The sequence below is a fragment of the Perca flavescens genome, chromosome 19, assembly GCF_004354835.1.
Source record: "Perca flavescens isolate YP-PL-M2 chromosome 19, PFLA_1.0, whole genome shotgun sequence".
Classification (NCBI taxonomy): domain Eukaryota; kingdom Metazoa; phylum Chordata; class Actinopteri; order Perciformes; family Percidae; genus Perca; species Perca flavescens.
The window spans coordinates 4,080,056-4,105,219 of NC_041349.1; the positions used below are offsets into that span (position 1 = coordinate 4,080,056).

General features: G+C 40.8%; 2 protein-coding genes across 2 annotated transcripts in view; one reads left to right on the forward strand and one right to left on the reverse strand.

The window, feature by feature from the left end:
* The window catches only part of LOC114546120 (low affinity immunoglobulin gamma Fc region receptor II-like), a 1,096,214-nt gene that overhangs the window by 307,904 nt on the left and 763,146 nt on the right, over nucleotides 1–25,164 (reverse strand). The gene's annotated exons all lie outside the window — the stretch shown is intronic.
* On the forward strand, nucleotides 17,787–24,419 carry LOC114574051 (cytochrome P450 3A27). The gene is made up of 13 exons (XM_028606347.1): nucleotides 17,787–18,416; nucleotides 20,311–20,404; nucleotides 20,489–20,541; nucleotides 20,639–20,738; nucleotides 20,870–20,983; nucleotides 21,084–21,172; nucleotides 21,340–21,488; nucleotides 21,578–21,705; nucleotides 21,825–21,903; nucleotides 22,453–22,613; nucleotides 22,740–22,966; nucleotides 23,053–23,215; nucleotides 23,341–24,419. Exons 1-13 carry the CDS (start codon nucleotides 18,346–18,348, stop codon nucleotides 23,440–23,442), a joined length of 1,530 nt encoding a protein of 509 aa, XP_028462148.1. The 5' UTR covers nucleotides 17,787–18,345; the 3' UTR covers nucleotides 23,443–24,419.

The following is a 25,164-nucleotide window of genomic DNA, read 5'->3' on the forward strand; positions in this document are numbered from 1 at the left end:
TTTGTGAGTTATGAACTAAGATGTGTTATTATAGGGTTAGGTGCAAGTAAGTGAATCTGGGCCTGCTGAACCACCGGTGCTCCAAGTAACCGCCAGACGGGGTTCAATCCTCGGTGTCTTTGGATTTCTCACCTGCAGTTCAGTTCCTTTATTATCCCAGATGGGAAAACTGATCTACAATCAGGAGCGCAAGATAAAAACCACAGACAGCAAACAACGTACAAATAACAAAGAGACAACAAAACAAATACATAAAGTGCAAGAATGTTTCCAATACATACAATATACACAACACAAATTTACACACTCCCAGAGAAATCTCCATAATGAAACCTACATTAGATTAAATTAAGTTGAGTTATTGCACATTGAAGAAAGGAGTTTTTACTGTTATTGCTCTTGAACCTTCAGCATCTCATTATAATTTTCCTCTTTAAGGTCTTTGTTAAAAACAGAGCTCCCATTACGGTGTGTTTCTCTGGTAACACTCAAGAGTTAATAAAAGAAAAGCTGATTTAATATAATTTATTCTGAGATTTTTACAGTGCAAAGGATGAAGTAAATGTAAGAAGGGCCGGGGGCGTGTGAATAATAAAATTTGTGTAGAGGGGCCAACAACGCCACCTAGGTTTTTGCTCGAGGCCTCGGACCGCTTAAAAACTACAAAATTTCCAATTTGTGATAAAAGATTAAAACAGGTCCTTATTATCCAGGGTAGAGCAGTTAAACCAGTGTATTCAAAAACCGTGAGTAAAAACCAATTGAGGAATAACAATTTATAAAAAAAAAAGAAAAAAAAAGAAAAAGAAAAAAAAAGCATAAAACAATTAAAATTCCTTTTTAAAAGAATTTTAAAAACAAACCAAAAACAACTAAAATCAAGCTAAAATAAAGGCACAGCAGAGAGGAGTTGGAGATTAAAATGGCCAGGTTTCCGCTGGCAACCAGCTTATTTGTTGTTTGGCTCTTCTCCTGGGGCATAGCCTGTAAAAAGACAACTCTAGGCCAGTCAAACGTCCTTTAAAAGTGCCACCGCTTCGTACAATACACAACAACAAACACTGGTCTTAAAAGAGACTTACGTGGGAGGGAGAAGTTTTACCTTCTCCCACTGCTGCAGTCGGTGTTGGAGTTTTCAGGTGTAGCCTCAGGCCTCCTTTGTGGCTCTCTCTATCTGTGTCCCTCCATCCACTCCTCTCTGTCTGCTGCTCTGCCTGTTCCGTTCCATCTGTGGTGCTCTCATTCTCTCCATGTCCTCCTTCATGTTCTCCTGTTGGTCTCTTGTATTTCTTCACTCTGTGTCCTCCATCATGTGCTTCTTCACTCTCAGTGTCCTCCATTTTCCCTGTGCTTCCCCTCAGCTCCTTTCTGTCTTCTTCTCTGCTCTTTTTATCTAAAAACTCTGATTATCACACAGGACCAAAATCCGCTTCCGTGTCCACAGACCGCCCCAGACGCGGCAAGCTATAGCAATCGGGTAAATCTCATAGAGAGCAATGGAATCCGCCGGGGAAAAAGTGGGAGGCCAGTGGCCAGCGAACCACTGCCCTTGAAAATACCCCCCAAACCCCTGCGGAAGGGGCAGCATCCGTGTAAAACCGCAATGAATCAGAAGAAAATACCACATCGTCGTAGAAAAAAGAAATGCCATTCCAGTCAGCCAGAAGTCGAGACCAGAAACGCAAATCAGACCGGCACCCGTCATCCAGGGACAACACATCATGCAACCCAGGCACCGAACATGCCAAATCCAGCAACCGCGAGATAAAAGACCGCCCCTGAGGAATAACACGCATAGCGAAATTCAAATGCCCCAGCAATGAGAGCAACTGCCGCTTATTAACAAGACACTCAGGCACAAAGGAAGCAGCAATGGCGCAAATGCGTTCCAACTTCTCAACCGGAAGGGACGCTTCCATGCGCACCGAGTCGAGGGTGATGCCCAGAAACTCCAACCGTGTAACAGGACCAACAGTCTTAGCCTCAGACAGAGGGACACTGAGGGAAAGAAAACACCGTCTCAAGTTACCCAACGACCCAACACTATCCCAAGGGGGGTCAACGAGAAGAAAATCATCCAGCAAATGAATCACCGAAGGAACCCCAACCCTCTTAAGCAGGATCCAGCAAAGCGCCTCGGAAACATGATTAAAAATGCACGGGTTGCTCCGGCACCTGAACGTCAGACGCACACTAAAATAGTATTTGGAATCCCACCTGACACCAAAAAGAGGCCACTGCAAAGGATGTATAGGGACTATCTTAAAGGCATCAGTAATGTCAGCCTTGGAGAGCCAAGCCCCTCTCCCCGCCAACTTAATAAGTTTAACCACGTCATCAACAGTGGCATAATGAAAGGAGAAAGGGACCGGTGGAATGAGACTATTAACACTCAACACGGGCCCGCAGCGCGGCGTGGACAGATCAAATATAAGGCGCTTCTTCCCAGAATACTTCCCAGTAGCAACACCCAAAGGACTAGTGCGAAACACCGAAAACAGAGAGGAATCAAACGGCCCCACTATATACCCTTTGCTAACCTCAGACGCAACCAACCTGCCCACCGTATCAGGGTCAGAAACAGCCGAAAGAAGATTCTTAGCCACATATGTAACCTCAGGATCGACGAGAACGCCCACCCGAAACCCTTGGGAAAGCCCAGAGAGCAGATGATCAACAAACACAGAATTAGTATGACTAGACAGTTCAGATGCCAATACATGTAAGTTTAATGGGGTAGAGGGGTGGAGCTTCAGAATGTCTTGGAACCAGTTTGAGGTTGAACCCGAGGCTTCCGGCGAGGGGCGGGGCGCCGTGGGCAGACAGACCTGGGATGTGCATCCCGACAATCGCTGCATATGTGAAGAAAACAGCAATTCCCATAAGTACACACACCTTCATTAAAATTATTACAAATAGGATTATTGTTGGACGTATGAACCTGGCGCCCCCAAGCATCCACTCCAGACACGGGAAACCGCTGACCGCCACGGGGCAACTGGGCCGGGCCGGCAGGCTGCCCCACACCCCCAGGGCAGAGCGAAGCAACATGTCCTGAAGCCCCGCAGTTAGAACACATAATAGCCTGAGCACCCCCCACGACCATAACCAGGATCTCAGTGTCCAGAATTGACCAGTCCAGGCGAACGTTGGCACGGGCAATATGAGCGGTACTGCAAAAAATAGTTCCTCCCGTACCTCAGGAACAAATCGCCCACCAACGCCAGGTAAGAATCCAACTCCACCCTCCGGTCGGGGTACACGGAACAAATAACGTCCCGAAATATACCAAACGCCAACAACAAACTGCCCAAAGGAAAGATCCTTGTTCAGCCGAGGGTCAGCGGACTTAACCACCGCCGAAAACCCATCCCCCGCCACCAGAGACTTATCACACTCCGGGGACGGCAAAATAAGGCTCACCAGATTAACATCACGGGACACAGGGATGTAAGGCCTACCTAGGGAAAGAGATGGTACGGCAGTAGCCAAGGAATGACAATGTTCCACGGAAGGCGAAGGCACCGGCTGAATACCAACCAGCGCTGGCACAGACAGAGAAGCCAGAGCGGTAGTAACAGTACCAGACACGCCGCCACCCGCCATCCTCTCCACAGCCCGCATCCTAGCCTCCATGGCATCGAGCTGGCGAGGAACTGCAGTGATGCGAGGATGAGGCCGGAATCCGGAACAGCCGTAGCAGCCGGCAGGCCGAGTGCCCCCGCAGCTCTCCTCTTCGCCGGGGCCCTGGCAGGCGGATCCGCCTTCTTGGTTCGATTCCGACCACGACCACTTGCAACCGGCGTGGCAACAGACGGGGCTGGCGACAGGCAGTCGGCAAGAGCAGCCAGCTCCCGAAGCTCCGGTGAAAGCACACCCGGAGCCGTCACGACGCACCGATCCCGAAGCCCAGAAGACAACCGGTCAGCCTCCCCCGAAAGTTAACCAGAGACGGTGGTCAGTCTAGAGCTCTGACGAACGCCGTCCGGAGAACCCGTGGAAGCCTCCACGTCCAAACAACCGCCAGGACCATCCGACCCCGGATCCAGCAGCCAAAAAAAGCACAAAAGAAAGCGTAAACAGGAATGCCATGCAACCGGTCAGGAAACGCACGCACTCTCTTTCCTGAAACGACAACTGCCAACCGTGGAAGAGAGAGCAGATTTAAAGCAGGGTATCAAGCTGTGATAGGCTCGTCGACAAATGGCCGACCCTGATTGGTTTAACAAACAACGACACAGCTGTTCTGATTACTACTGACAAGTGACGTACCATGAAACAGCTGATCATTATGAGTGATGGAAAAGGTATATGAAGTCTTTCTTTAAGAATTTACGCTGAGCTTCATTTATTGCAGATGCTTTTGCATCTCGGGTACCGCGTTCTGAATAAACTGTTGCATGACACTGACATATTTTTTAAAGCTTTAGTGCTTAGTTTCTGTCGACCCTATGAGGAATTCTAAGTAATGACAACAACACTGTCGGTGCGTCCACATAATACAAGCCTTACATGATCCCCCTCCCCCACACAGCTGCTAGTAACCAAGGAGGACACGGAGGATTAAAAACCATGATGGACTCTTCAGAAGAGTTCATTTTCTTCACTCAAGTTTCTGCGTGCGAAAGTCGCCGGATGCTACAATCTTCTGGACGTAGTCATACTGAGATATACAGAGAGGGTTGTGTGGAGCTGATAGTCTTAATTAACTTTGTAGCAAGTCATTTGGTAATGGCTTGAATGTAACGGACGTTCATTAATATTAAAACGTTACGCACTAAAGCTTTAAGATTGGGGGCTGGTAAGGTGCGTTGTCTCTGAAGGGATGCACCCTGGTTTTTCAGTCTGTCCCATTGTGTTTCTTCCAGACCTGTTTGATTCAGGTCTTTCCTAAGCCTGTGACGTGTACACGGAACTGTTCGGGGGTGGAGGATAGTTGGGGTGCCTGCAGAACAACTTGTTCCTCTGCCTCTTTAGAGCTTCTCCAGGCACAGGGGTGGCTGGGCTTCAGGGTGGAGATTGGCTGACTTTACCTAATCATTTTATCTGTTTATCATATAAACAATGTTTCAAAGGCCACTGGTTCTTGCTGAATGTCGTTTTACAGTGTCACCGGTCAGTCCAGTTTATGGTAGAAATAAGAGCCATCGTGCCAAATCACAACCTTGGAATTCTTTCTTTGTCCTGTAAGCTATATTAATGCTTTTAAAAATTATCCAAGGAAATGGCGTCACAATCACCCAGAGCCCAAAGGAACACCTTCACAATTTAATACACGTAACCAAGCAAAAAGTACAGAGTATTTCACTCTGACTAGAAGTAGAAAGTGGCATGAAAAGAAAGTTAGTACATAACATTAATTGAGTACTTGTACAACACATTGTGATCTCTTACAGGCTGTCTGAGGTTTTTGAGGAAGCTTTCTGTTATGGTTTCTTGATGCGTGCGAAGCTGCTGAGAATGGTGATTGAAACAGAGGATGTGGTTGGTTTAGGGGGAACAAAACACAGACAAACAGCACCACTGTCACATTCACAATAACTCTGTTTAGACTCCTAATAAGGTAATTTATTTGAAACCAGGTTTTACTAAGTGTGAAGTGAGTCAAACATGAACTAATCTTTTAAATATCTGTCCAGTGCAACAGTCCGGCCCTGAACAGGTTGTTTAACCCTAACCCCAAACACAGTTTGAGCTCTAAAGTTACTCGATGATAAAACCATTTTAACTTCTAAATATTGAGGCTAAACTCAGATCTGATCAGGAGATTCTAATACTGACTGTGCTGTTGCTTAAAGAGATAGACGGGATGTTGGTCTTAGTTTAGTTTCCTGTCAGGGCATCTGGCTGCTGCAGAAGCAGGTCATCTAATGCATGGTACAGAGTATGTGCATCTTTTTTTTTTCATGAGTTCACCGCACACAGACAAATCAATAGAGAAGTCTGCCACAATAACACTGCCATCCTCCATTAAAATCCTTCATAATAAAAACCATATACAGTGTGTTTTGGGGTAGGACTGTTTAATGTGCAAAGTGGGAGGAAAGGGACACTTTGAGTGTGTTAACCCATGAAACACATAGACATCAGGCCTGTCTCTGAGCAGCATCAGCAGCAGCATGATAATCTCCTTCTCCTCTCTCTGATAAACACTGCATGGTCTGTCCCTGTAAGACGAACATTAGATGTTTTTAATTCCAAATATTTATCAGCTTGAACTCAGTCATCTTTACTGATCGGACAAACACACAGAGCACTGACTGACCTCAGTCTAGTTTATTACCTCTTTCCTCTCTGCACCGTCACACTATTTATACTCTATATATATATATATATATATATATATATATATATATATATATATATATATATATATATATATATATATATATTTAACTTTCCATGTTTGGATTCTTGTTGAATGAAATATTCCCCAATGTTTCCCCTCTCTGAGACAAATGTCGGTTCCAAAGAGACACTTTAACCCAAGATCTAAAGTCGTTGGAAATATGTATCTTCTTCTCCTACATACTATAAAACTATCAGTGTTTGAGTTCTGATAGAGATGCTGAGTGAGATAAGAGACTTCCCAGTGAAATGATCCTCTGTAGAATAGAGTGAAGCTGCCTCCTGCTGGTTGTCTGACTGCATTACATCATGCTTTCTTTATCTCAAAGCCTCAGCACATGATCGACATCTTTCTTTATTAACACTAGACACTTTTATATTAGCCACAAGTGATGCAAATCAAACACCATTCAGAAATATGAGAAAGAAAAAATGCAGTTGATTCAAAACTTCACAAAGATAAATACAGTGTGATTTAATAAATATTCTACAAAAGGACTCAAAAAATGGGTGTAAACAGATATTATTTTAGTTTAGTTTTTGAAGATTGTCCACAGCTTAATATTAGATATCCTGATCCACCCTCCACACCAGATGGTGGCGGTGATTCGCCAAGAAGAAGAAGACACCTGCTGCCATGTTACTTCTCCAACAGGTGCATGCTGGTTGTGACTAACATGATCCTCCACTTCAGGTTCAGACAGGTGAGATCAACAACACACTCTCTGTGATGGATGGTACTGTTCAGAGGAAGGTTGCTAGGAAACGTGTATGCCCATGTCCACTAAGAACAAAAGCTGCACGGTCTCTTTCTGCTCTGTGTGTGTGTGACACGTTTTTGGCACTTTTTTTTCCATGTTTTTGGCGCTTTTTTCCCCTTTTTTGTTTCTTCATCAAGGGGGTAGTTTTAAAGAGTAAGAACCAGACTCCATGTAAATAATCAGTACTTTTAGCGTGTATAGAGCCAGCATATTTCCACCAGACTCCATGTAAATAATCAGTACTTTTAGCGTGTATAGAGCCAGCATATCTCCACCAGACTCCATGTAAATAATCAGGACTTTTAGCGTATATAGAGCCAGCATATCTCCACCAGACTCCATGTAAATAATCAGGACTTTTAGCGTATATAGAGCCAGCATATCTCCACCAGACTCCATGTAAATAATCAGGACTTTTAGCGTATATAGAGCCAGCATATCTCCACATGTAAATGGGTGAATTAAGGGTTTATTTCAACCAAACCAGAGGATTGTTGGAACAGTGGAAAGATGAACCAAGATGGCTTTTGGTAGTTTTATTTGGTTTCTGTCAACTTTGAATGAAGTGTGTTTTATGATGATAAAAGTAGTGATTATTTACATGGAGTCTGGTGGGAAAATACTGATTCTGAACATGTGTCCTGTAGGGTTACATTGCAGCTTCTTTCTAGCTTAACACTGGACCAGTTTCAAATATTGTTGATCCAATCAGTCATTTAGATGCAAAAACTTTGGAAAATATGGTCCAGGTTCCCCTTTAATAACCCAACTCAGTGACTGTGTCTGACCATCAGTGTGTTGTGGTTGATGTTCCAGGTCTGTGTGTGTGTGTGTGTGTGTTTGTGTGTGTTGTTTCTGTCCACTTTAAATGAAGGGTGGCGTTGGTGGAAGATGAGTTGACTGACATGTCTGTTGTTAGGAAGGCCTGAGGAAGAGGAGCAGAGGGAGAGACGATAGATGATTAAAACTAAGGATACATATTATCAGAGTAACAACTCCTGTGGTGGCGGGAATTTGGGTTTCCTAGGATAGCGAAGGCATGTCCTGCCCTATTCTGCCTCTCACCTCTGATTGGCCTAAACTGGTATTCTTAACCTAACCCTAAAACAAAATGTAAGTAAACGTTGCAGCGACACACGTCTCTCGGCCGTGGCTTGGTAGCGTTGCATTCCCCCCCCCTCGACTCATTTCCTGGTTCTCCTTCTCCATAAACAACAAGAGATCAAGGAGAGGGTTAACTGCTCCTGCTTCAGATTTCCCACCGTGGTCAGAAAGAACAGGGGAGACACTTTGTTTCTCTCACTAGGACTCTAGAGTTGGTACTCGCTCCAAGGCTAATTGCCGTCACTCTCTCACTTCTCCCTCGCTCTACCACACACTCTCCACACACACACACACACACACGCTGGCTCGACACACACCAGCGCACACGTATAAACATCAGGCCACTTACGTGGGCTAAGGCGAAAGCTCTGCGTGGAGCCTCCGCAGAACCATAAAAAGGCCTTTAGGGTCACTGAGAGCAATGTAAGTCAAGTCAGTATTTGGTGTGTATTGAATTGTCTGTCCTAAAATCCCAATTTAAAGCTTATATACTGCTTCCCGACTTTGTTTATTATCTCATATGGAGAATTTATCAAACATTGTGACGTACTTACCGTGAGACGGGATCTGTGTCTTCAGCTGTTAAATTTAAGGTTCAGTTCTTGGGTCTGGATTATTGGACTTCCGTCTGTGATAAACAACATAAAAGAAGAGATTACATAATCTATTCTTTTGGAAACTAAATACATTTTTGAATTTTTGACACGAAGGACCACTCACCTGGAGTCCAGTGTGTGTTGAGTGCTTCTTTGCATGTTGCAAATTCATGGCAGATTTTATGATACTTGGGATTTCTTTTGTACTTTGAATGTAAATAAGATGATAAAGTGTGAAGACAGAGAGAGAGAAAGACAGAGACAGACAGACAGACAGAGATAGTTTTTGTTGTAATTTATATTAAATGCAGTACACTATCTGTTTACATACATAACTAAGGAAGGCTAAAATCAAGGGCACACAGTCCATTACTGGCAGCAATTGAAAAGTAACTTATTGTAGAAAAATCTGTATTTTTGTACTTTGTTTTTATTTACAGTAACAATAATGTAACTGTAAATTTAACTGTAACTTATATTTGGTTACTGTGTTTTTCTCAGGCTGTTCTTATGAAGCATTCGTACATATCGCTCTGAAAAGTAAAGCACTGTAAATGGTATGTATTCCACATATTTATTACTATCAGCAGCACACAAACACAGGCCAGGGAGCAGAGTTCATGTCCCGAGGAAGTTAAGGAGAAAACACAAGACTTTCACCCAGGAAACAGGTGTTCATGTCCTGAAGAAGTTAAGGAGAAAACACAAGACTTTCACCCAGGAAACAGGTGTTCATGTCCTGAAGAAGTTAAGGAGAAAACATAGGACTCACCATAACCATCACCACCAGACTCCATGTAAATAATCTTCGGAATAAAGACAAAAAACTGTATTTTTTTGCATGTAAACATAGTCAGTGTTTTGTCCTTTTGTAGTTTATATTTTTTCATAGGAATAGCTCATTATATTTCCACATTTGGAGGGAAATCCTCTTATTTTTTTCTTTCTTTCTTTCTCATTTTCTGTAATTACATGTGTGCATGTAAAAGTAGTTAATGTTGTTTGGGTAGTGTGTACACTGTGTACCGTGTATAACACCAGTTTATAACAGTGACGTGTAGAGCGCCTGTCTGCAGGCATGCTCAGTCATTTGCAGAAGTAGTACGATACACGGAGTCTGCAAGTATGAAACATCAGTTGTCCGTGTACTGTTTGTATATGAAACGTTACAATTTTCTTTCATCACCATGAAGTGATGGAGACAAAGAAAAACAGCCATACCTCTCCGTTTGATTTGATGTATTTGATCACAGAAGTGTCAAAAGTGCAGTAGTTAAAGGGAAATACAGTTTAAATGTTCACAATTTTTTTTTATTCTTCTTAACACTTCACGCCCGGGGAGCTGCTGCAGTATAAGCAGACTTTTTAACTGCAAGAGGAACAAGTCACGATGTAAACATGTCAGGGTGTCACGCAGACCATTAATTATTAACGAATATAAACAAATCTTACGGACAACAACTTTAAAGCAAATATTTTGCACATATTCTTATTTTGATGGTAACACACTAAAACACAAAGGCAAATTACTTTTTGTGAAAATCTACTTAGCATCCGTAGCATTCTTGATGTGTAGTTTACCCAGTTTATTTTAGTCTGTTTCTGATCCCCTTTTCAGTGGCGAGGTGTTGTTGTGTTCACTTACTTGCAACTAAACTGCTGCCACCTACATATAGATAGTTTTCTTTGTTTCAAGATTATTAGTTTGTTTCAAACGGTTGTACTTGCACAACATACTTACACTCATATGACCTTATTCTCATAAACCATCTCATGTTATGCATGCATGTGTATATATGGATCTCTATGCATGAGAATATGTATGCATGCATGTAACACTGTCAGTCACAGAGGAAGGAAGAAGAGTTTTACTAGATGCGGATATACACTTAAAATTAGTCAAGACATCATTTCACCAACAGTTAGGATGGAGGACACATCTCTACTCTGGCTGCTCTGTAAGTAAACTGTGTTTCTGAAAAATATCAGCTGAAAGAAATAGGGATCGACCAATACTGGTTTTTCTAGGCTGATACCAATTATTATTAGTAGTTAATGTAACCGATATTTGGAACTGATTTGCATTTACAGTTAAAATGAAAAGTCAAAATTAAGATTTTGGATTGTTACAAACTCCAACACAAAACTTTGCTTTAAGCAATTATTTAATAAATTAGAAACGTTCAACAATGTTGCTCGGGAAAGGGAAGTTTGGGGTCCCCTGCTGGAGCTGCTCCCCCCGCGACCCGACACCGGATAAGCGGACGAAGATGGATGGATGGATGGAAACGTTCAACATAATCCGGGCGGGACATTACGTCACACACTTTTTAAGGTATTTACATACATACAGAGCTGGAGCCGAGCCAAAGTAGAATGCTTTTAATTAACTTCATCGGTTATCAGGGAAATAAAACAATGATCTGCAAACTGCCAAAAAACGTCCCGATAATCCGTCAATACCTAGAAAGAAATACAAGATGAAAGGAAAACTGATATATCTATAGTCTGGTTTTTACAGTTTACAATTATGATAATGTCATCTTAAAAGATTGTGTAAATGATTTAAAGCCAGTTTTTAGCATGTTCTTTTCGTTTATTATTAAACTTTGAACCAAACCAAACTCCAACTAACCAAAGTGTGTTATCTCTTCAGTTCTGACCTCACTGCTGAGATTCCCAACAAACCAAGGTCAGTACACTGTTTTCTTGATAGAAAAGGTTGCGTTAAGAGTAATTTTATAGTGTGTGGAGGGATAGTGTAAGTGTTCAAGTTGAGATTATAGAGCATTTTATCATTGAGAAGCCAGAGGCCTCATTTAGCATGCATAGAACAAGTTGTCAATGAGTGTGTTAAAAGTAGAGATGTTACGATACTGATATTGGCTCCGATACTGCCTAAAACGCTGGTATCGGTATCGGAAATACTGGAGTTTATGCACCGATTCGAAAAAAAATGGTATCGGACCATCTCTAGTTAAAAGTTTGGTTTTCATCAAACCTGCACATGAACAACGATACATCTCACCTACATCTACATCCGCCGGCTCGTCCACACTCCTTTATATCCAGAAACTCCCCAGAATACCAGATATGGTTAACTACATCCCTTTGAAACTCTCAGTAGTTTTAATGTAGAGATACTTGTTGTGGGCAAAAGTAGAAAACGAGAAAGATGAAAAACATCACACACAATGAGGTTAAGATATTGGAACAAAGATGAATGAAGGTTTCCCAATTTAGATCAGTTATTGCAAGAGTAAAGAAATGAGCTGATTCCTTGAGTGTCCCAGATAATGAATGTGAAGTATCAGAGGCCCAGCCAGGCTTTGTCCAAAGCAGTGATTGTCACAGTAGCTTTGATATGATATATTTTGTATTAATGTGTCATGCCACTAAATGGCCCATCCCACACCTATTTACATTACAGCAGCATACACACATCTTTTCACATTGGACAGATTATATTTTACATATTTCTCAATACCAAACTCATTTTTCATCAAACTAGAAGTTCTACATTTTGGTTTGTTGTAAATCTCAGCAGCCCATTAGTCTTTAAACTGGTGATCAACAGATGAAGGAAAAACAGCAGTAAAAATCAACAACTAGTTTTTAAACCACAACACATTCTCCTCCCTCCAGTCTCTCTGACTGTGAGTCCCAGCAGCTCTCAGATGTTTGAAGGACAGTCTGTCTCTCTGAGCTGTGAGGAGGACGACAGCTCTGCTGGATGGACTCTGAGGAGGAACACAACTAAAAAAAACAGGACTCAGTGTGGTGTATGGTGGGGAATATCTGCTGGTTCTTCCTGTAAAGTCAGCTACATGGCCCCAGTGGAGAGTGGAGTTTACTGGTGTGAGTCCAGAGAGGGAGCAACCAGTAACAGCATCACCATCACTGTCACTGATAAGATCAGACTGTGGAGTCAGTATTGATGAAGCTGTGTGTGAATGGATGACATGCTGTAGTTTGTCTCTGTGTTGAGGTGGACCAGTGATCCTGCAGAGTCCTGTCCTCCCTGTGATGGAGGGAGAAGACCTCACTCTGACCTGTAGAACAAAGAGGTCCTCCAACCTCCCAGCTGGTTTCTATAAAGATGGCTCCTTCATCAGGACTGAGCCTGCAGGTCACATGACCATCCACCATGTTTCCAGGTCTGATGAAGGCTTCTACAAGTGCAACATCAGCAGTGTTGGAGAGTCTCCACCCAGCTGGGTCTCTGTCACAGGTGAGGAGGTTACCTTTGATTTCAGGAGTTCATTCATCCAGATATTCACCTGACAGCTGATTCTCTCTACAGGGACACCAAAGACCACAAGACCTCCTACGAGCTCGCCACCGGCCCCTGAAACAACCTCAGCTCCACCCCCAGTCTTAGACCCCCTCCCCCTTGTGATCAGACTGGTCTGCCACCTGGTGGTGTTCTGTCCGTACTGCATCTCCACTTTCATCATGGTGTGTTTATATCGACACAGGACCACAGGTAACACTCTGAATCATTAACTGACCTTACAATCAATCAATCAATCAATCAATCTCACACCACCACTCTGGTGTTGATCAGTTAACAGCTGATCAATTATCTACATTTTCTTTTTAACCTGCTCTGACTGTAGGAAAATGACCTGCCCGTCTCCGTGGTGATGACCTCGCTCACCCAGGCTGAGGAGGGATTGGATGAAGACCATGATGATGTAATCCCTGCTGTCACCACGGAGCATCACTTCTGAACTGATATAACTCAGAAACAGTGGAAGCCTCAGAAAGCTTCCCTGTGGATCTCCACATGTTCTAGTTTGACCTGTAGATGGAGGATGTTAACCTGAGCCCAGTTCAGTCCAAAGATTTGCGATGAAACAAGTTTAAACTTGCAGCTTCTTGTAATGCTCCGTTCCGCTGTAAGTCGTGTTGTTGTTCAGGTCTTAGATGCCAAGTTTTTAATCTCTTCAGATCAAATAAAATAAAATGATGAGCATCGTTTCTCTCTGTGCTTTGTTCCAATGTGATCATAACTTCACTTCTCTCATATCCAACAGCCTGTTTCCTTGCAGCTGACATGTGACATAGTGGTATATAAAGAGGAAGGAGGAGGCTTTTACTGGCTGTCCGACTGCTGTTGGTCCTCACCAAGAGAAGAACCTCACCAAATCAGACATCACAATTCATCATGGCTGCTCCGAGCACCAACAGTAGTGAGAGCTGTGTGATTACACTGTTTATTAGCACTTCTGTTTTATATCTTGGTTAGTTGGTGTGTTGTTGAGTGACATTGTGCAGGTGAAGGCCCAGGAGGCCCCTGACATTTTGGGCCCCTGTTCAGTAATCCATCTTATATCCTGTTTGTGTTTAAACATTAACATTCACAACTAATACTAGACTTTCCTCTGAAACAACCTTTAATATCTGCATTCATACAAAGAGTTACTCACAGCTACAGTATAAGTTTAACTGAGGGCAAGAAAGTAGTGAAGCCAGGAGCTCAGGAGTCCTTTCATGAACTTGTAACCTTGGCACTAACACAGAGACACTGCCAATATCAAACCTGTCCTTTTCACAAGACGCCACAAGATGGCGCCCTGGCGTAATGGGAGGAACCTGATGTTTACAAGTGACACTCCAACAGTGGAAAAAGAAAATAATGTGCTCTGAATACAATATAAATGTAACCGAAGGTTTCTTATATTGTCTTGACTCAGGGTTGTCTGTAAAATAGAGACTTCCAATACTGGAACCCAGACGGCACTGAACGTCTCACTTTATTCAACCACAACACAGACCAAACCAAACCCATGCCACACTGTATCCACTTCCGTTTTCCCCATCACAAAATTAAATTTTAATAAGTTTGTTACTCACGTTACTCTCTTTTGTGAAAAATGAACGCTTGCAGACAAAAAGACAGATATAATAGGCCTAGTTTAGCTGCTACTGATCTAACATCGCAGGACATTGTGGGTGCTACCGTATATACCACAGTGTAAATGCAGGCGCATTCTAACTACCGTATATGACAGACATTAGCCTATTTTTCGCTCATCGAAATTAAAGACAAAAATGTAGTGGTGAGTTGTCAATTATTTGCAGGTGTAAAGAACCTATGCACATCTAAGAGTAGCAATCAAATCTTATGTAGCACCTGTTGAACATGCTTCGATAAAGCTAGTAGCGAAAGACCCCAGCCCTACGGAGGCTGAAGGCACCACTCCATGCAAACAACCAAAGCTAGATTTTACACAGACTGCAGTGCTGCCGATAAGCCAAGCAGAGCTGAATACATTGATTGCTGGGTATCTTGTCGATAACATGCATCCTCTGTCAACTGTTGATTACAATAAATAGGTCAAAAATTATGTTTGTTGTGTTTGACTATTCAGTACTGTTCATATTTACATTTAAAAGGCAGACATAAAAGCATGCCCGTATTATCCATAAGGGCAAGTGGGCCAGTGCCCAGGGTCACCAATCATTCACAACCAGTGGGGAGCACCAGATGACACAAGCTTTAACAATATTTTTCGGAAATTGTTATATTCTTTTGAAATTGTTGAAAGACAATACATTACTCGTATATGAACACTAATTTCACAACAACAATAATAATAATAATACATTACAAATTAATCAATATTACATGACCACTATCACTTCCCCAATCTGTCAGAGTTGAGTTGGTCCACAAATACGCGCAAATGTATAATTTGGGAGATGGTGGGGTTTTAACAATAATCAAAAGTGGCCAGTTTAGCCGCTTTTAGCAGTGTATGCTATTTGCACCCCTGGTACAATTACAAGTGCTATTCGTACCCTGGTGAAATTAGAAATGAATGCTATTAGCACCCCGCTGGTGCACACAGCAATGTGTTCTATTAATACCCCGTCTGGTACAAATATCAATGTATGCTATTTACACCCCTGTGCATTTACAGTACCTTGGCATATATTTACACACAGTTATCTATACTACTCATGTATTACACCTTTTTGGAATATTATCACCCTGACATTCTTACCCTAACCATAACCAATCCCACTCCTCTTGGCTAAACCTAACAAACCCAACCAGAGCAGGCATATTCATGAGTCTTCCCCTACCACCCTGCAAAAACCCTGCGTCCTGACTTGCGCAATTGCATGCAAACTATCCAATCCAAATTTAAAAAAGATCACCACACAGGGGAACTATTTATTCTCCTGTAGATCGACATTTTTTAAATATATCTGAGTCACAACACATGTATCCTAGGCATCATTTACTCTTCCCACTTTTGCTTCTTTTGTTGAGGAAGTAACCTCCTTAAATGTGCATATTAAAATGATTCACCTGAATGATACATGAATTCATTTTAATGAATATATAAACCTCTGGACTGTAATATTTCAGATGTGTTTGAGCAAGATTTCTGCTCATGTTCAAAACTTTGTGCACATTCAAAATACAGTATATCTCATCTGTGTTCTCTGAGGTTTGGAGGAGTCATAAAATAAAGTGATAATACAATAAGCTATTACAAGAATAAAGTCACTATATTTCAGAAAATAATCCACCTGCACCATAGTCTGCTGTGCAGTACGTGATATCTCTGCTGAGACGGTAGATCTCAGACCTCCTGACAGACTCAGAGCCCTGTTTGGGTCTCTGGTCTCTGAATGAGACAGTCTAGGGAAGTGGCTGTAGGCTACGCTGCTCTACATCGGAGGTGGAAACACAAAACTACGCAGAAATAGGGACACATCTGCTGCAGCATGTCCACAGTAGTCATGGATCCTCTGGCAAAAACTGGTCTGCACTGCTCTGCCTGCTTTCCTCATCTCTCATCTCCACACTGTGCTCAGAGCTCCCTGCTGTCTTCACTCCCATCATCCTCAATCACATCTTCTCCATCATCTTTCTCTATGAAGGATACATCTGATATTAACCTCTTATCCTAATTGTAACCTAATATAATAAAACACACTAACATGTTAGTATTACTTAACACCTTTCAGTCAAAATGGCTAAACATGGTTTGCTTTAATTTTGATATAAGCTCACCTTGTCTCAAATCCAAAGAGGAGGCTGAGGGGTCTGTTGCTACTCCACTCCCTGGTGGGACAGTTTCTGAAACTGAGGGCCATGTGTTCCACAATGTTAACATCTGCTTCTACTAAATCTGACATAACTATAATGTTGACATGATATTTATCTACCGATGAGCTACCAAGCTACTTATGACACTGATTAGCCTATTATTGCTAATTATATTTACATTATAGCCTATTAATTTAAAATTAAACATGTTTTAAATAAGGCTATTACAATGGTGTGTTGTATGCAAACAGCATTGTTAGTGTTTATGTATTTAGTCTTTACCTCAGATTACATGTATAACCAAATGATCAAGTGCATGTTCTGCTCTTTATATGGGTTGTCTCCGTCCGTTTTTAGCACAAACAGTCACGGAGAGATATTCAAGCAGTTTAGCACCATGGATTTAGTTTTCTAGTTAGTGCTCACCTTTCTTTGAAAAGAAGTCAGTTACCAATTGTTTCCCCTCATTCTGTTTTCTCTCCTCCTCCTGTCTTTCCTTTCTTTTTTGGTAGCCTGATTTGGCTTTCTTTGAAAAAGACATTTCTACAGCAGAAGTTTGCGCTCCACAAGATGCTTAACTAACAAACAAAATGCGTGCAGATGGACTAAACCATTTGGCGCATTAGCAAGGGGGCAGGGGGGTGAGACCTTTTGTATACAAAATGTAGTTAGTCAATCAACCAAGTTATTCAGCCAATACACCAAATTTACATTTCATCTGATATGCATTATGAAATGTTATTAGGAAATAAAAATATCCAGGTAAAATCAAATATATTCCAGACTTTTCAAGGGCCCTCTCTCCCCTTGGGCCCTGGTAATCAGTATCGGTTTCACCCCCGGTCCGATGCCCCTGGTGTCTGTGCCGCTGCTCGTCTCTATTTCTCCAGAGAGAGAGGACACTAAGAGACCCACAGGTCAGCTTCAGAGCTCCGTGTGTCTGAGTCTGACCTGAGACGGGAAACGTCGCGTAATGAAAGGTTGATCAGTAAACGTGTGGCTGAGGGGGCGCCTTGGGATGATCATGTTTAATAAACACGTTTTATTTCGCTTGTCGTTCTAACCCTATTATTAATGGGATTTAGACCTAAGGGCGACACGGCGCCCCCAACACATTTGACGCCCTAGGCAGTCGCCTAGGTCGCCTATAGCAATCGCCGGCCCTGATGTCCGCACATGATGCAGAAAAGCTCATCCTTATTTACACTGGATTCTATCCAACAAAACTTTCCACATCCCTTCGCCTTGCAGGAAAACCAAAACACGCGAGCCATTTCTCAAAGTCAAGGACCACTCCTACCCCCATACTTGTAGCCTATGCCTTGTGTAACCAAATGACTTCCAGGAACAGAAAACAAGGAAGTAAAAAATGATCGAGACCGCTGTGATGTTGTGTAACTTGAATGTTTTCCAGCTGTAAAGTGGAAGTGACTGACTCCAGTCGACATCGTTCACAGGAGCAAACATGGGCTTTTTCCCGGAGTTTTCCATAGAGACTTGGACTTTAATAGTACTTGTCATCACTCTAATCGCAGTGTAAGTATGTGGTGTTGTTTATCTCAGACTTTTAACATGTTACATCAGCCTACGTTTCAAAACAATCACGGATGAAAATCCACACAAAAGCCTAAACATTAATTTCATTGTTTCGACTACTTTTGTAACAGTTACTTATGGCTGTGTGAGGTTGTTTTTTTTAAAACTTGTTTTGTGTTAATGTGAATTGAAGTCTGAAATCGCGAGTTAGCTGTGTGCAGTGTGGAAGCTGCCGCAATTGTTATGTAGCCTAAATGTAGAGCAATTCAAGTCAGTGAAGAAGTGCTATTCCCATTACTTCCATAATTAATCCAGGAAGTGTCCCTCATCCTACAGGACCGGGGTGAAGTTAGTTTAATGTTTGACTTGTCGACGTGGGAGACCACATGTGATGAAGTACAACTATCAATCCTGGAACGTCTTTAGTTAGGCTACACAATGAATGACAAAACATCTATTTAAGATAATAATCAACAAATCTAAATTATCTTTAGAGTGAACATTACCCTAAATAATGAAAGTATAGTACAGTACTTAGATTTATGTAGGCCAGGAGTTTTCAATTTTTCTGGCAAGAATAAAAAATACAAATAATTTTTGACATAGCTTACATAAACTAATACATCTTAAGGCATTTATTTTATAATTTATTTAAGGCTGTAATGAAAACATACACACTGGTTTAGTCTATTTTAAAGTGAAACTACCAATTTTTTTTTTTTTCCTCACACCCATAGTGCATTAGGTGGTTGTAAAAAGTTTTGGTCATGTGAATGCAAAGCCACATAGGTTCTTTTACTTATTGTGACTGATGAAACCTCTTGTCAACTGGGCGGAGTTATGATTGCAGTCATACAATGTCACTAGGCTCCATGTACTAATAAGTATTACAAAGCTGTAATTTGACTCACCTGAAAAGGTGCAAAGTGCAAACAGGAAAGCCAATAAACCTCCATCTTTGCACTCCCACACAGTCCTGAGAAGAGATCTAATCAGCCAAAATGTGACTGGTCAAGCACAGATGTAGCTAATAACATAATTAATGCTGTATTACATTTTAATAGACCCCTTTTCACAGCAGATAATTGGACGTGTCATAGTAGAAACAACAGAGGTGTAATTAAAAACATTAATGATGGCTGTATTTCATTTTGAAAGTATTGGGACACCTTAATGGAACCAAGCTTTATAACAAAATGAAATTAACCTGAAACCTCAAAATTTCATGTTGTAAAAAAAATGTCTATTACCTCAGCTTTTCGAGGTTACAACTTGTTAAGGTGACAAGATTTAAGTATCAAATTAACCCCAGCAAATTCTCAAGCTACGTCTGCTCTTTATGCTGTGGTCAGTATGCTCCAACAAAAACAATGCCGGTGAACCAATCAGCGTGGGGTACACAAACGTTGATTATGTAGCTAACTTTGATCAGCCACCTCTGAAGCCTAGGGGGTCATATAGTAGTTACAAATTATGTTTGGAGTACCAACTTTATTGATTGATTACCATTTCAGGGAATGTGAAACACAACTTGACTCATAACATATAACGTGGATACTTATTGAACCATTAAATCACATAAGGGCTATACAAATTAAATTGCCAATTTAAGGGCAGGCAGTTGTATAATTTTAGGGCCTTCTGATAATGTTTTGCAGGATTGAATGTTTTTGAATATACCATTTACTACTACTCTTTAGTGTTGAGTCAAGAAAATTAATGTATATTTTCCCTTTACGTATGCTAAAAAACAATAGGCAGTAAAATAGAAGATCTATTCAAAGGCAAAACATGAAAGCAATAAAGTCTGGAGGAATTTCACAAAATATTAGGAGGGTAGATTAATTGACATGACATAACACTTGCATTTTTGGTCTCTGCTTTTAATTTTCAGATATGGATATGCTCCATATGGCTTTTTTAAGAAAATAGGCATCCCTGGACCCAGACCTTTGCCCTTTATTGGGACATTTTTGCAGTACAGAAAGGTGAGACACATTTGTTAAATTAGTACAGTGATCTCGGCTGACACTTTGATACCTTTGTCACTCATCTCCTATTTTATTCCTTAGGGCGTCCACAATTTTGACACAGAATGCTATCAGAAATATGGAAAGGTGTGGGGGTAAGTGTGTGTGCAAAATCTATTATACCATATGTTTCTCATGCAATGCTCCAAGGCTGTAACTGACTCGCCCCAATATCTGCTATTGGATTACAAGACTGTACGACGGAAGACAGCCTTTACTGGCCATAATGGACACGGCTATGATCAAAACAATCTTGGTTAAGGAGTGTTATTCTGTCTTCACCAACAGACGGGTGAGAAAAATCCACCGTAGGAGCAATGTCACAAGTTAATACCTCAACACTACTGTAATCGGAGAAAATAATGTAAACAAGGCTTTCTGTGTGTGTGTGTGTGTGTATATGTGTGTGTTTGTGGGGGTTAGGATCTGGGCATAAATGGACCCTTGCGTGACGCTGTATCAATAGTAGAAGATGAGAAGTGGAAGAGGATTCGCAGTGTACTCTCTCCATCGTTCACCAGTGGACGCCTGAAAGAGGTTAAAGCACACTGCAGCGTCAACATATTTTAAATAAGAAATATGTCCATGGTTCCAGAATGTTAATATTTATATTATTTTGTTATTTACTTTTGGGCAGATGTACACAATAATGTTGCAGCACTCAAGCAATCTGATCAAGAGCCTTCACATGAAAGTAGAGGCAGATGAAGTCATAGAAGTTAAAGAGTGAGTAATGCTCTTGTTTGTGATGAGGGCACAGACTCTTCATTAGTATTATTCAGGTCCGGAAGTTGATTTTATTATTTGTGCTGTTCAATAAATAAGAAACATTTCTTATCACAAACATTTGGTTGGTTTAAATTTTTTCTTGTTCCTACATTACTTGTTTTCAGAGTATTTGGACCTTACAGTATGGATGTTGTGACCAGCACTGCCTTCAGTGTGGACATTGATTCCATCAACCATCCATCTGATCCTTTTGTAGGAAACATTAAGAGAATGGTCAAGTTCAACTTATTGAATCCCTTACTTATACTTGTGGGTACGTATGTCAAACATTGTGCTCTGTGAGGAGTACGTCTACCTTCAGCCATGAATTAACAATATATTTTCGATTCGTTTTCATTTCAGTTCTGTTTCCATTCTTGGTGCCAATTCTTGATAGAATGGGTTTGTCATTCTTCCCTGCTGAAGTGTTGAATTTCTTCTTCAACTTTCTAAAGACGATCAAATCAGACCGGAATAAGAATGAGCACAAGGTAACATATACAGTGTACAACTGCAATGGATTGGTTTGTTAGATTTTGTATTCATAACATTTCCCTTGAACACAAACTGAAAAATCTAAATGGGATTTCTACTTGTTTTTGTCTTGCAGAACCGAGTGGACTTCATGCAGTTGATGGTGGACTCTCAGATGTCAGAGAAGAACAAAGAGGATAAAAGCCCTGACAAAGGTAAAGAAAGAAACCAGATGGAGAAATTAAAGTTCATGGTTTTCATTGTAGTCATGGCTGGAGGCTCAATTTCAGGATATCAATGGTCACTTTGTTCCCTAAGAAATAGCCATTGCTTTTCATTGTTCTCAAGTTAAATATCTTCGTAATCCGTGTATTATGTGATGTTTTGCTTACTTTCATCACCGACAAGTAAAAATGGGACTTTGCAAGGAAGTAGGAGAATGTCTTGTTGGGCAACGGCGGTTAACTAACTGTTGAAGTCAAACAAAGGATCAGGTTAAATAATCAGGTGGAGGATTCAAGCTTGTTTTAAAAAGCTCCAGAGCTTTGTCATCGTTTCCAGTACAGACACTATCTTTTTCCAGTTTTAAAATGAGAGACAAAGACCAGTGACAACCCACTGAGCTAAATAACCATCCAGTTAGATGGACAGAAAGGTTCATGTTGAGTGAATGAAGGAATGAACGGCCAATCCCAAGCTTTAAGTTACCAGCTATAATATCGTGGCAGTGATACTGGTTTAATTATGGTGTGTTTGTGTAACAGGACTGACTGATCATGAGATCCTGTCTCAGGCCATGATATTCATCTTTGCTGGCTATGAAACCAGTAGCACCACACTGGGATTTATAGCCTACACCCTGGCAACCCACCCTCACATCCAAAAAACCCTGCAAGAGGAGATTGATGAAACCTTCCCAGAAAAGGTTGCAATATATATATATATATATATATATATATATATTTTTTTTTTCTTTAACTGTAATTAATTAATTTTGTTATTATCAGCAACTGATTATGTGTGACCAACTAAAACATACTTTTTACTCCAGGTTCGGCCAACCTATGAAGCCCTGATGCAGATGGAGTACCTGGACATGGTGATTAATGAGGCAATGAGACTGTACCCCGTTGGTAATCGATTAGAGAGGATCTCAAAGTCTTCTGTGGAAATTAACGGCGTGACCATCCCTAAAGGAACTGTCGTAATGGTACCAGTTTACACTCTCCACCGTGACCCTGCTTTGTGGTCTGAGCCTGAGGCCTTCAAGCCTGAAAGGTACATTACTGAATTAATGGCAGGCTAAAAGTCAGATTATATCCAATATTAGTCTTTTGGCTAATCAACTAAAATCTTTTTTTCAGGTTCAGCAAGGAGAACAAAGACAACATCGATCCATATGCCTTCCTACCCTTTGGAACAGGGCCAAGGAACTGTATTGGCATGCGATTTGCTCTCTTGATGATGAGGTTGGCCATAGTGGAGATCCTTCAGAACTTCAGCTTTGTCACGTGCAAGGAGACAGATGTGAGAAGACATTTTCAGTATTTGTGGTCTTAAAATAGTGTCTTTTTTTTTTAACGTGTGATTGGATGAGATCGGATTTGAGTTTTGGTAGGGCTTCATTTGTGACACATTTCTTGGTTTCCTAGATTCCGATGGAGCTGGGAAGAGATGGATTTACCTCACCCAAGAATCCCCTCAAACTGAAGCTGGAACCCAGAGCAACCATTGCTGATCCTCTCTCAAGCTAACTCTGATTATCTGTTGCAACTAACTTTCTTTTTCAAACCAATCTACAGCATAGCAGGTACATTTAAAACTAATTAAAGAAAACAATTTAAATAGACAGGATGTCTTGCAGAACTTGCATCCTTTCAATAAGTATTTCAATGACATAATTTACTTTGCATTACACAATTCCAATAAGAAGACTGTAAAGCCCAGCCAACAGCTTGGCTTGGTTCTACTAAACAAACCACTGCTGATGTTTTTGGCTTTCTCATTCACTGATAGTTTAGTTTAGTTTTGACTGAAATTTGATTCATTCTGCATGATACTCTACAATTACAAATACACTGATGGCATTACAGCCGTTCTTACAATAACATTTAATTTTTTTAATATATTTTTTATATAATGAAAATGCTCACATTTTATTTGGTCAGTGTGTGGTCTCGCTGTTTTGTCATCTTTTTTGAAACAGGTGTTCACAATCCTTCAGCTGTATCTAATTTAGTTATCTTGCTGTATTTTTAGACAGACTGGTTGTCCTTAGTTAAAAAAAATGTAATGGCAGTTGTGTACATGTCAAGGTACTTGTACTTCTGGAGTATTTACCTTTTATACTTTATACTTCTACTACATTTACAGTAATAGGTAAATATTATAGCTACTCAACTCTACGATTACTTGAGCTATAGTTGTTTTTTCATACAAAAGATATGATCCACTTATAATGTATGATGCAATGTTACTTTTTAATATAGTATACACAGTATACAGTATATACAGTTGAAATTAGATCCACCTGGAGCCACCTCTAGCTCACCTGGTAGACAGTGTGCCCATATAAGCTGAGTCCTTATCCCATCTCTCTTTCTCTCCACATTTCCTTTCATTCTCCAGCTGATCTATGATGAAGGCAATAAAAAAAATCTTTCAATCCAAACATTTTGATCCAAAGTTACACATTAATGCATGACTAATAAAAACAAATGCATATATAATAGTTTTTTTTCTTCGATTGCCTAAGAACTATTTTGAAAATTGACCAGTTTTTCAAAACCCTACACACAATTAGCACAACCACACACCCAATTAGCAGAAGACCTCAGACCCTTTGCAAAATGAAACACTCTTGCAAAATACTATACACTAATTCATAAAAAAAAACATTTTGTTACCATATGAAACATTTGTTTCATATGACTTAATTCTGTTTGAACCAGTTACACAGTGCTGTTGCTAACCTAAAACACTTAAAACGCAATTCTACTTCTCAGTGATTAGAGTACTGTTAATGAAGTGCAGCGAGAAAATGCAAATATACAATCACCAAATACTACACAAGATCACCAAATACTACACAAGACCAATGCTGCAGACTAAGGAAAATATAATGTATTTCTCTCCATATACCCAAATCAGTCGACATGTCAACATGGAGAAACCCAACAAAACATGTCCCAGTTTTCATGCTACTACAGTAGTGTGTATAACACTGTTAGCTCAGCAAACAACAGATGAACATGAAATACTGTATCCACTACAGGTTAAAATTACAGTTAAAAAAAAACAAGATCCGAAAAAAACTGAAAATACAGTACAGAAAATACTAGACTTACCTGCTGCATTTTTCTAGTGCTTAAACCTGATTGGTGTGTCTACTATTAAGCAATCATGTGTTTACACACCTGATGGCTGGGTTTCACAGATTGGCTCACAGGTGTGGTAATATGACAGTCAGTGCTTTG

Excerpts from the sequence above, each read along its gene's own strand:
- LOC114574051 (XM_028606347.1), top strand. The coding sequence starts at position 18,346 with ATGGGCTTTTTCCCGGAGTTTTCCATAGAGACTTGGACTTTAATAGTA. Across the intron at positions 20,739-20,869 it reads CTGTCTTCACCAACAGACGG|GATCTGGGCATAAATGGACC; the intron begins GTGAGAAAAATC and ends TGTGGGGGTTAG. Across the intron at positions 22,967-23,052 it reads GAGGCCTTCAAGCCTGAAAG|GTTCAGCAAGGAGAACAAAG; the intron begins GTACATTACTGA and ends TCTTTTTTTCAG.